This window comes from Euphorbia lathyris, chromosome 9, assembly GCF_963576675.1.
Source record: "Euphorbia lathyris chromosome 9, ddEupLath1.1, whole genome shotgun sequence".
Lineage (NCBI taxonomy): Eukaryota > Viridiplantae > Streptophyta > Magnoliopsida > Malpighiales > Euphorbiaceae > Euphorbia > Euphorbia lathyris.
Genome location: NC_088918.1, coordinates 42,363,110 through 42,375,288, shown reverse-complemented (window position 1 = coordinate 42,375,288; position 12,179 = coordinate 42,363,110). Strand labels below are relative to the sequence as shown.

Below are 12,179 nucleotides of genomic sequence, written 5' to 3'. Positions count from 1 at the left end.
AGTTCAAGGGGCCAATCAACCTTTTTAGACAAGTTCGGGTAGAGGTGAGCATGGTCCTGTCCGGTCCAAAAACCGAACCGATCAAGACCGAACCAAATTATTGGTATTTTTTAGAACCAAACCGAATTGTAATTTGGTCTGGTCCAGACTGAACCGAAATATTTCGGTTCAATTCAGTTTGGTTCGTGTTAAGACCGAACAAATAATAACAAAATATTTAACAGAAGTATTTAATAGTATTTACTAATATTCAATAGCAGTAAAAATTAAATAATTACAAAATCAGTTCAAATTTTCAATCGAATTTGGTGTTATGGAAAAGGCCAATTACTTTTATAATTTTTGTACTGATGATCAAAAGCATTATATAATGATGCACAGAATATTCACATAGAACTTAATGATATAATGATTAAAAGCTTAACATGAAATCATATATAAACAATTAATGAATTTGTATAGTTACTTACATTAAAGTGGTTAAAAGCATCATATTATTTCATATTAAAGTGATTAATGAGTATTTGATCTGTTGAATTTTAGTTTAATTAAATTTAAAAAATAAAAACCCTAAGATATTAAAGTGTAATTCGGTTTGGTTTTGTTCGGTTTTAAACCGAACCAAACCGAACTGGATCGAAAAACGAACTATATGAAAAATAAGAACCAAACCAAAATACATTTTGGTTCGGTTTGATTCGGGTTTTTAATTCGGTTTTTTTAGTTTGGTTTCATCGGTTTTTGGGTTTTCGATTCGATTCTGGCAAATGATGCATTAAGCCTTTAACTTAACAATAAGGCATTGTTCTTTTTTTATCGGAATTAAATTAAATTAACTGAACTGAAATTAAATTAACTGAACTGAACTAAACTCAATGTTACTAAAGTTAATTTAACTGAACTTTAGTATAGATTCCATGTATGGATAATATGATGTCTTGAACTAATAAATAAATAAATAAATATATTAATAATTTCTTTACTAATATGACTCATGTCATCCAATTATTAGTCCCACGTTTTAGGTGAGGCAGAAACGATTTCCGCCGACAACCTTCTCTCCGTCTCCTTTCGCGATTCCGACGAGGGCGTGAGAGCGTCTCTTCTCCGTCCGCCGGTGTAAGAGGGTGTCGTGGCGATTCCCAGGTGCTGACTCTTTTCTTGTGTGACATTTCTCTGGTTAGTAGCTTTGTGATCTCGTTCTGGTTCCGTTTTTTGTGTGTTTCGATTCTGCGATCGCTGGGTAGTTCTTGTGACTTTCATCACGGCTTCGAGACCCTGTGTTTCTGGTGTTTGGTAGTGTTTTGCTGTTTCGCTTCTGTAGGGGATTGGATCTTTTTGCATTTGCTTGAATATTGTTTTGGGTCCTGTCGTGATTGTATTACTGTGTGCTGGTTTTCATTTGGAGCGAACGAGATTTTTCTGTTATCTATTCTGGTGTGTGGTTTTTATTCCCAGTTGGGTTTCTTTAATCAGTAGTGTCTAGACGCCGTGATTTTGCTGTGTCGGGTGGCTGGTGGGGGTTGAATTAAAGTGGTTGTCTCGTCTTACCCGTTGATTTGTGCTTAGAATGGAAGCGGATATAGAGAAGCTTGAACTATCAAACGATGAGGTCAATTCTTTTGATTTCTCTGGGTTAGTGCAGGGAGGGTTACCTTCTTACAGTGAGTTGTCTCTAGTAGGAAAATTCCTTACTGATAGGCCAATGAATTTTATAGCCATGAAGACAAAATTGGCAGACATATAGAGGCCAGGCAGAGGAGTGGCCATCACTGAAGTGGAACCAAACTTATTTCTCTTTGAGTTTTTCCATTGTGTGGACAGAGACAGGGTCTTGGCTAGGGGTCCCTGGTCCTTTGATAACAACATGTTAGTGTTGACGAAATGGAAGAGTGGCACACTACTTGAGGAGGTTGATCTACAGCAAGTAGAATATATGGGTCCAGGTGTATGAATTACCGATAGGTTGCATGACTGAAAGCATAGGGAAGCAGATAGGGGATTTCATTTGTTCCTTCATTGAGTATGATATCAATAATAATAACGGCATGCGTCGGCAGTTCATGAGATTAAGAATTGTTGTGGATACAAGGGTTCCGCTGAAAAGATGTAAGAAGATAAAGAAGTCAGCCACTGAATGGGTTTTTATCCGATTCAAATACGAACGACTATGCAACTTTTGTTATATATGTGGTCATTTGGGCCACACAGATAGGTACTGTGAAAAGCTATTTCGGGTTGCACCAAGTGAAATTTCATGAGAGTGGGGGGACTGGTTACGTGTGCCAATAAGAAGAAATAATGATCCGAAGGGGTCAAAATGGCTGCATGAACCGAGTGGTAGCATTGATTCTAGGGGAGCGAAGAATGGGGCTGAGACTGAAGGTCGCTGGAGGAGTGGGAAGATACAGTTTGGGCAGGGAAGTAGGCCAGCTCTGCAGGACACGAATAGTGATTCTGATGTGAACATGGAGCTTAATGAGGATCTGGCGATGGAGTTAGTGGAAGCACGAAAACATAGGAGGGAGGAAAAAGAAAATATTGCTCCACAAAGTAGTATTGAAGGAGACCTAGGCATTATGGCAGGGGCAGACCTTTCCAATCAAAATAAGGATAAGTCTGTCACTACTACTGATGATTTGGCGAGACCTGAGGAGCAGGTCCGCCAGGGACAATGAGTTTCCTTAGCTGGAACTGTCGGGGTATGGGGAAACCCAGGCAGTTCGTTCTTTTGGGGAGCTACTGAAAGCTCATTCTCCGACGATGGTTTTTTTTTAATTGAGACAATCGTTAGTAAGGCAAGAATGGAGGTACTCAGAAATAAGTTTGGATATGCATGATGTTTTACTGTAGAAGCCAAGGGACACAGTGGGGGGTTGGCTATACTATGGAAAACAATAAAATGATGTAAGTGTAAATTCCTTTTCGGATCACCGTATTGAGGTTGTTGTGCAGGGTGGTGGGCAAGGGGATTGGAGGCTGGTTGGTTTTTATGGTTTTGCTGATAGACAAAGACACAAGGAATCCTGGGTAATTTTGGGTAACGTAGTGAGGTCTAATTCACTTCCTTGCCTTATGGCAGGAGGCTATAATTGTATTCTGGATCAGAGAGAGAAGCTTGGAGGTTTGGAGTACCCTCAAAGCCTAATCAATCAATTCTCCGAGTGCATCTCCGCAGCAGCTTTATCTGAACTGAATATGAAGGGCAGTCTTTTTACTTGGGAGAGAGGGAAAGGATCAGGAGCGTGGATCCGAGAAAAACTAGATAGAGCCTTTGGATCAATGGAGTGGTGTAGCAGATTTCCGAAGTATACAGTCACGAATCTATTATCAGGCTACTCTAATCATTCCCCCCATCCTTATCGAGCCTGAGGGATCAATGAAGGAAAAAGTTAAGCACATATTCCGATTTGATAGAGCCTGGATTAAAGAAGCTGATTTTGATGGCCTGGTGGTTGATATTTGGCAGCAGAATCGACAGGTTGGTGTTGCAAACATGCTAGGAATGTGTTGTACTGCTATGGCTAATTGGGGGAACCATTCCAAAGCTTGTTTTGATAGAAAAATTAGAAGATGTCGAATGGTTATGGAACAAACTCGGGATAGTACCGATTCTAATAGCATTGAGCGATTTCTTCAAGCTCGCAGGGAGCGTAATGTACTACTCGAGCAGGAGGAAAATTATTGGTATCAGAGGGCTAAGGATTTTTGGCTGAAAGAAGGCGATTGCAACTCAAAGTTTTTTCATGCTAGTGTTAAAGCACGTAAGCATATAAACAGAATCTCTAGTCTGATAAAACGATGAGGGAATTGAGGTAATAGGCACTCATGGACTGGGCGCTGTGGCAAAAGCTTATTTTGAGAAGGTGTTCTTGAAGGGGAGGAGGTTAGATGTGAGGAGATGCTGCCTCTTCCGGTGAAGGTGTCGATGGAGATGAACGCGGCTCTCACCCAACCGTTCATCTATGGGGAATTCATGATAGCGGTCAATCAGATGCACCCTGATAAGTCCCCTAGACCTAACGGGTTGAATCCGGGCTTTTTCCAGCATTTTTGGATGGTGATTGGTAGAGATGTCTTCACTGTATGTGTGGAGTGGATTGAAAAAATTCGAATTCCCAGAACAGCTCAATGATACAATCATCACCCTAATCCTTAAATATTACAACCCGCGCCGCATGACCAAATTGAGGCCGATTTTGCTTTGTAATGTGCTTTACAAATTGATTTTCAAGGTTCTGGCAAATAGTCTCAAAGTCATCCTTCCCGAGGTGATATCAGAGAGTCAATCTGCTTTTGTCCCTGGTAGGTCTTTAATTGATAGTGTGCAGGTAGCTGTTGAAGTTATCCATTTCATGAAGTGAAAGAATAGAGGTACCAAGGGGTGAAGTAGCCTTGAAGATTGAAATAAGCAATGCCTATGATAGGGTGGATTGGAGTTTCTTGAAGGAAGTTATGAGAAGGATGGGTTTCTGTGACAAATGGGTCAAGTGGATTTTGCTTTGTATTAGTACAGTTTCCTATTCTATCGCAGTAAACTCTGAGCTAGTTGGGACTATTAAGCCTGGAAGAGGGCTTAGGCAAGGGGATCCTCTGTCCCCGTATTTATTCCTATTATGCGCTAAGGTGCTTTCTCAAATGATTCAAAAAGCAGAATTGAAGGACCGATTAAGGGAATGTCGAATTTGTAGTGGAGCACCCAACATTACACACCTCTTTTTCACCGATGACAGTTTCTTGTGTTTTGAGGCTACTGAGGAGAAGGGAGCGCAAGTTAAAGATCTCTTGACAAGCTACGAAAGAGTATCCGATCAGGCAATAAATCTCACCAAATCTGGTATCTTATTTAGTTCAAATGTGAAGGCAGAGATAAGCACGGCTATTAGTAATATCCTCCAGGTCCAGGCTCCTTTGGGATACGGGAAGGTATCTTGGTCTTCCCTCTCTGATTGGAAGGTCGAAGAGATCCATTTTTGGCTTTTTGAAGGAGAGATTGTCGAAATGCCTCAGCAATTTGACCTTTCGGTTCATGTCTGCTGCAGGAAAGGAGGTTCTTCTGAAATCTGTAGCTCAGGCTCTCCCAACTTTTTATATGAGCACGTTCCTACTGCCTAAATCTACTTATGAAGAGCTATTGAGAATGATGAATTCATTTTGGTGGGGTACGAAGGAAGATGGGAGTAAGCGGATTCATTGGTTTGAATGGAAACATATGTGTGGAAGGAAGAATACTGGTGGTCTGGGCTTCCGTGATCTTAGAGATTTTAATGTGGCATTGTTAGGGAAGCAAGGTTGGAAATTAATTGATGAGCCTAATACTCTAGTAAGTCGAATGTTCAAAGCTAAATATTGCCCTGGGAGGACTTTCCTTAACTCCAAATTGGGCAATAATCCCAGTTTTGTTTAGAGAAGTGTTTGGAGCTTAATTAATTTGTTGAAAACAAGCCTGCGCTGGAGTATTGGAAGAGGAGATCAGGTTGTGGCTCATCAGGATACATGGATCTGGAATCAGGAAAGACTACTGTCTGCCCCCTTTGACAATATTGCAAACAGAGAAGTTAAAGTTGAGGAGCTGTTTATAAATGGGCCAAGAGTCTAGGATCGTGGGAAATTGAGAAACTACTTCAATGAAGAAGTGGCAAAGGCCATTGGATTGATGGTTATTCCGTACTTAGAAAAGGCAGACAGATTGATCTGGCATTATACAAGAGATGGGCTATATTCTTCAAAGTCAGGTTACAATCTGCAGGCAGCGGCTCATGACAATCATGGGGATGTTGAAGGATGGAAGGCCCTCTAGAGACAGGTTTTACCCCCAAAAATTAAATTATTTTCCTGGAAGTTAATGATTGGCATCCTCCCTCTTAGACCCAGACTTGCAGGCAGGAGAATCCCCATATCAATTAGTTGCCTTCTGTGTCCAAATGATGTAGAACATGGTTGGCATCTGTTTACTGGCTGTGATTTTGCTAAATTGTGCTGGCGTTATGTTGATTTGGCACCATTGTGAGAGGAATGGGAGTATATCGAAGAGTGGGCACTAAATATGTGTGCATCGTCAAATAGCAGTGTCATCAAGAAGTGTTTGGCTGTGTTGTGGGCTATCTGGCAAGCTAGAAATAGCGTTTTATGGAACCAATTAAATTGCAGACCTGATGTGGTCACGACAGCTTCTATACGATTTATTGACGAGTGGTTAACTGCCTAAGTGGGGAAGAAGTCGGTATCTGCGGTAGGGAATAACGTTCGGGGAAGTATGGAGGAGAGGGGGAGGTATTGTTGGTGAAGGGAGAGAGGCCGATAGTGATGATATCGCCTTTGGAAATGGAGAACGGGGAGCTGTTCAGCCCGAACATATTGCAAGCTCCTCTCGCACCGGAGTGTTTGGACTAACCACTTTCTGTTTTACAGGTCACATGAAGGCACCTTTTCCTGAAGTAGCCGCGAACAACAGAGCGCGTGCAAATGCCGTAGCTGAGCACATGCCACCGCCAGCAGCGCGATCGACCCAACTCGGAGGAACGTCCGACGCGGTCAGCCTTACTGCTGGACGCATAAACTCAGGCAGCGGATTGACCCAAAGACGAGGCGTGGAGGAAGAAGGTTCAGCTGCTCGGGAGGTCGGTGCTGGTCTGATCTCGCGACGACATGCTGCAGACGTGACAGCAAGCGCAGAAACCAGCTACGACAACGAAGACGGCGGAACTGCAATCGAACAAGTACCCCGTGGATTTACCAACCATATTGAGATAAATAAAATGAATGTAAAGTGGTCTCCCCCATCATGCGGCTCTGTGAAATGTAACGTGGATGCAACAATATTCCAAAACGAAGGAGTTGTCGTTGCAGGAGCTCTAATACGCGACTGTATGGGTAACTTTATTCAGTGATATAGCACACACGCAATAGGAGCAGTTTCGGTTAAAATGGCGGAAGCACTTGCATTGAAGGAAAGCATGGGGTGGTTAATGTCGCTGGGATACACTTCGGTTATTTTTGAAACCGATGCTAAAGCCGTTTTAGACTCCATCTCGGCACCACGAAAAGATCTTACAGAATTCGGTGAGATTATTAGTGAGATGAGAGTTATTCTTAGTAATCACTCTAATTTTACGGTAAAGTTTGTTGCAAGGTTAGGGAACGAGGCAGTTCATGCCATGGCACGTAATGCGCGTTCCTATGCTAATTTTGTTATTCATTGGACTAGTCCTGTATTTATTCGGAGTATCCGGGATCCATTCTTCTTAATAAAGTGATTCTGTTTCTCAAAAAAAAAAAAAAAAAATATATATATATATATATATATAGTCCGACGTTTTTATAATATGGTGTATACTAAAATTTCTCAGCAAACCAATTAATTACCACCTGTTAGCCGTAGTTCTAGCTCTCAGTGTAGCCCAAAATTCAAAGTAATAATGTCCCTTCATTCGTAAATCCAATGGGCCCATAATTGGCCCAAGAAACTGGTCTTAGGAAAAAAAAAAAAAAAGAAAAAAAGCAGCCATTAACGTTGTAGAGGAAGAGACTCGAGTCAGAAAGGAATAGAAAATCGGAGATGGAACAGAAAGAAATATGGTCCGGTAAGGGTTGGAGACTGAGCTCTTTGATACTCTTTTCCTTATTTTATATATTAAACTTGTCAATCAGAAATGTCAGGGCCTCGATTCATCAGTATCACAGTGAAGCCTTTATTCCTCGCTCAAATGCCTTCTTCTTCCATGGCGGCAGTGAAGGCCTCTATGCTTCTAAGGTTCATGACTCCTCTGATACATCCTCTGATAAGCCCTTTCAAGGAAACTCCTTCATCAGGTGTCTCTCCCACCATTTCTACTTTCTCTATTTATTGCTCAAGTTTTGGGTTTTTAGTGCTTTTTTTTTTTATATTTTGCCTCTAGGGAAATGTTTCGCTTGGCAACTTGTGCTAATTTATATTTCGGTTGCAATCAAGGACATATTTAAAGCTTAATGTCAAACAAGGGGCGGACCTTTCGTTGATTGTGCCTGATTATGCAACTCATGATAACTTAATTTTGCTCGAATTGCATGAATTTGTTTTCCAGAAAAATTGAAATGTGTGTATGGTTTCATTATACTGATGGGGGTGTACTGATATTAGTAGTGTTAAGAATTATATGATCCTTAGTATTATTTTAATCCTTTCCTGTTTTTAATCTTGAAAATGGTATCTTATGGATTTGAAGGTTTGAAGATGTCACCTTTGTGAGGACAAAGGACGCTGCAAATAAGCAGAATCCAATGCAGCAGAGTACAGGATTGGTGGAAGCCATTATTCTTGAGGTGAAAGACAGGGAAAGAATTGGAGGGGCATTCCTTAAAGTGAATGCTATATGTTGTGATCCAACTCTTGCTCATGATGGATTCTGTACACTTGGGGAAGTAATTATCCAGAATAATCAAGAAAATCAAGATTGGCCGAAGCGCATTCAAACTAACTTTGCAGGGACAAATGAAGAAGCTAAAATGAAACCTCAAACCATCGAAATCAATAGTACTGGCATGTACTACCTTTATTTCATGTTTTGTAATCCTGAGTTAAAGGATACCTATATTAAGGGTAGGACTGTGTGGAAGAATCCAAATGGTTATCTACCTGGAAAGATGACTCCTCTAATGACATTTTATGGCATTATGTCCTTGGCATACCTTGCACTAGGACTAGTCTGGTTTCTAAAGTTTGTGCAATTCTGGAAGGATGTTATACACCTGCACTACCACATAACTGCAGTTATTGCTCTTGGCATGTGTGAAATGGCGGTTTGGTATTTCGAATATGCCAATTTCAATTCTACTGGAACAAGGCCAATGGGTATCACATTGTGGGCAGTCACCTTTAGAACTGTGAAGAAGACTCTTTCTCGCCTCCTCCTCTTGGTTGTCTCCATGGGATTTGGTGTAGTAAAGCCAACACTTGGTGGAATAACATCGAAAGTACTTCTTCTAGGTCTGATATATTTTATCGCATCTGAGGCACTTGAGCTTGTTGAACATTTGGGGAACATCAATGACCTGTCTAAAAAAACAGAGTTGTTTTTGGTTCTTCCTGTTGCTTTCTTAGATTCTTGCTTTATTGTCTGGATTTTCTCATCTCTATCTAAAACTTTAGAGAAGCTTCAGGTAATACTTTCTTTTAATCTTGTAGATGTTTCAAATTGTGTTATTGTAGATATGTTGCTCATCAATGAAATAGTTCCGTATATGTGGCATGTATCTAGGCCTACGTGGCATTTTTTTTTCCTAATTGTGGCTTGATATTCATCTTATACTTAAAATAATCTCCTTTTTTTATGGATGCAGATGAGGAGAAATTTGGCTAAACTGGATCTGTACCGAAAATTTACGAATTGTCTTGCAGTTTCTGTTTTGCTCTCAATTGCTTGGATTGGCTTTGAGGTGATACTCTTTTTCTTTCTTTGAAAAAAAAGAGAATATTCCATTAATCGACTATTATTTTTTGTGACAATTGTCAATGTTTGCTATGCAATCATAAACGAAATCCTGATATGTAGCTTTTTTTTTTTTCTATTGATGTTCTATTTCAATGACTACTGATTCTACCACTCATATTTTCGTAGCTATACTTCAATGCCACTGACCCGCTAAGTGAGCTATGGCAAGTGGCCTGGATCATTCCTGCATTCTGGACTCTGTTGGCTTACTCTGTCTTGGTGGTTATATGCGTCCTCTGGGCCCCTTCACGTAACCCCACTAGGTACTTGCTTTGAGATCACTGCTCTCTTGGCTTCTATTTTTTGGCTCTGACCTTAAATCCATGTGAATACTGCGATTTATTGTTTGCTACTTCCCTTGAATCAAAGTAGCATTCTTCAAATAGAGTATTCATAGAAATGCATACAATTGAAACAGATCCAAAATGACACAGTTATACTTGCGTTGTAGCTTAAACATCTCTGGCTTATAACTCATTTAGTAAAGGTGAATGAAGTTTAATGAGGCAAAACCACATATGTATGCCCAAGGGATTTCAGTGGCCTTCCTTATAGCTGAAGAGAAATACTTATCTCTGAAAACCAATAGTTGTTAAATGGACTTGAAACTCATTTATGTGGATTCAAGTTGTACTTTCTCGTGCATTGAAACAACTCTTATGCGATGATTTCAATGTCATCTTTTGTGTTTTTGTATGTACTATAATATCTTCTTTTACTTCTGCAAGCTAGTCTCTTGTTCTTCTCTTTTATTTGATAAAAAGTTTTCTTATCCATTTGGTTGTTGTAAGAAAACAAAAGCTTGAATTCTGCATTTTTCTATGCTTTCATTTACCTTGCCAGAACAAGATTGGATTTTTAATTGAGATACTAAACTATAATGGAATTAGACCTAAATTTAGAAGTTAGATTTTCAGAAAACAACTTCCCAGGGTAACAATCAATGTTCTGTTTCTTGAAATTGGTATATCATACTGAATCAGGATTTTTCTTATGAAACTCCCATGGACTCAGTTTTTCTCTAAATTCCTTTTGTTCATTTCTAAATGAATTCTACAATTTGAATTGGTTCATTCCAAGCGACGCAAATGATTTTGGGGTTGGATACTTTGCATGGTAGAAATGGTAGATTAAAACGTTTTCAATCATTATGCGAATAGTCAACACTGAGAACAAAATAATGCTCCTAACAAAATGCTGCTGCCAAATTGGTGGGATTTGTAGGTATGCTTATTCAGAGGAGACCAGTGAGGACTTTGACGAGGAGGGTATCTCGTTGACGAGCAGTGTGGATGTTGCAACTAAGCTAGAAAGGAAGGGACTTGGAGAAGATCTGGAGGAGGATAAACGAGAGTAGATGAAAGTTACCCAACACAAAGGTAAATTCAAACTGGAGCTACAGTTGTAATTTTTTGTGTAAATCATGAAATGCAGTGTGTGTTGTATGTATAAAATCCTTGTGAATAAGATAACAGCTAACTCTTAGGCATTGAAACAGAGAGAAAATTATATTCACATTTTTATTTTGATATTCTCAAATATGTGTTGACGATACTGTTTCAGCAGGAAATTTCCCAGAGCACAGAAATACAGCAGGCTCATTCTATTGGGTTGGGAAATCATCCTCCAAGCTATTTTAGCTAATCTGTATATCTAACTACTGATGGCATAAAATATGCAGAAAAATTATTTTCAATGTTGTTAAGCTGTGTTTTATGGGGCAGAGACACATTGTGTGTTGTGTGTAACTGTGTGTATATATGGTGTTGGATGAGATGAAACGTTGAATCCTGATTCATTTTCCTTCGTACTAATTAGATTTTGCAATAATGTGAAAAGCCTAGGCCTCGTATTTCTTTATCTTCCTTCCTCGTAAAGCCACCATTTATTTGTTCATCAATATGGGGCTAGACCCAAACTCATAAATAATAATGGTAGTAGGTGGTAACAAATGGCATGAAATTGGCGAAATTTCATTTTTTGGTGGGTTCTCCTATATGGAAAGCTATGCTATGGGGGGTCGGTGGAGGAAGTTGGGTTTCACTTGGTTAGGGAAAAGTTGCAATTTGGATCAAACTTGAAGGGTTACCTTGGGGTTTTTGGGAGTAGTGCCATTCTTTACTCTGATGAATGTAGTTTCCAGAAAACTCAGCTTGAAATTGTCAGAGTGTTAATGAAAATGGTTGTTTATTCTTGAAGAAGAATTAGACAGTCAAAGTTGTGAAACCTGTGGAGTAGGAACGGAAGCTTGTGAAATGTTGGAATTGTGGTTTGCAAAGTAACTGTGGTGAAGAATTGGGGGTGGAAGTTGTCTAAACCTATTTCTACTGAGAAGCAGGTTTCTATATAAACAAAGTTGAGGTCTGTTGATGTGATGTTTTGAAGATCAACTCCATAAAACTGATCATAGGGTTAAAATTACCTCCCAGATATTGATTCGTGGCTCCATGAGGTGCATTTCAAATTCATTTGCGCTTTCAAGAAGTTCAATCTTAGTGGGGGATACCATAGCAGTCAAGTATGCTAATTCAGCTGCTGACCATAAATTGGAGATTCTACTCTACAGGTAGCTTTTATCCTCATCTCCACCTCCTGAATGTCATAATTTCTTCTGTCATTCAATATTTTTTCCCTTTTTAACTTCTTCACATGGTGAAAAATCAATTGGTGGATGTCCTGTTAGCATAATTCTATATTTGAAAACATGTC

The 12,179-nt window shown here is 39.7% G+C and overlaps 1 protein-coding gene across 2 annotated transcripts; it reads left to right on the top strand.

Annotated features, from left to right (window-relative positions):
* Positions 1-7,514: 7,514 nt before the first annotated feature.
* On the top strand, positions 7,515-11,280 carry LOC136206579 (uncharacterized). 2 transcript variants are annotated; one of them, XM_065997685.1, is made up of 6 exons: positions 7,515-7,812; positions 8,205-9,138; positions 9,319-9,414; positions 9,597-9,733; positions 10,695-10,849; positions 11,034-11,280. In XM_065997685.1, exons 1-5 carry the CDS (start codon positions 7,559-7,561, stop codon positions 10,825-10,827), a joined length of 1,554 nt encoding a protein of 517 aa, XP_065853757.1. In that variant the 5' UTR covers positions 7,515-7,558; the 3' UTR covers positions 10,828-10,849; positions 11,034-11,280. The 2 variants fall into 2 exon arrangements, with proteins under 2 accessions (XP_065853757.1, XP_065853756.1); XM_065997684.1 differs by having other exon boundaries at positions 7,516-7,812; positions 11,037-11,280.
* The last annotated feature ends 899 nt before the right edge of the window (positions 11,281-12,179 follow it).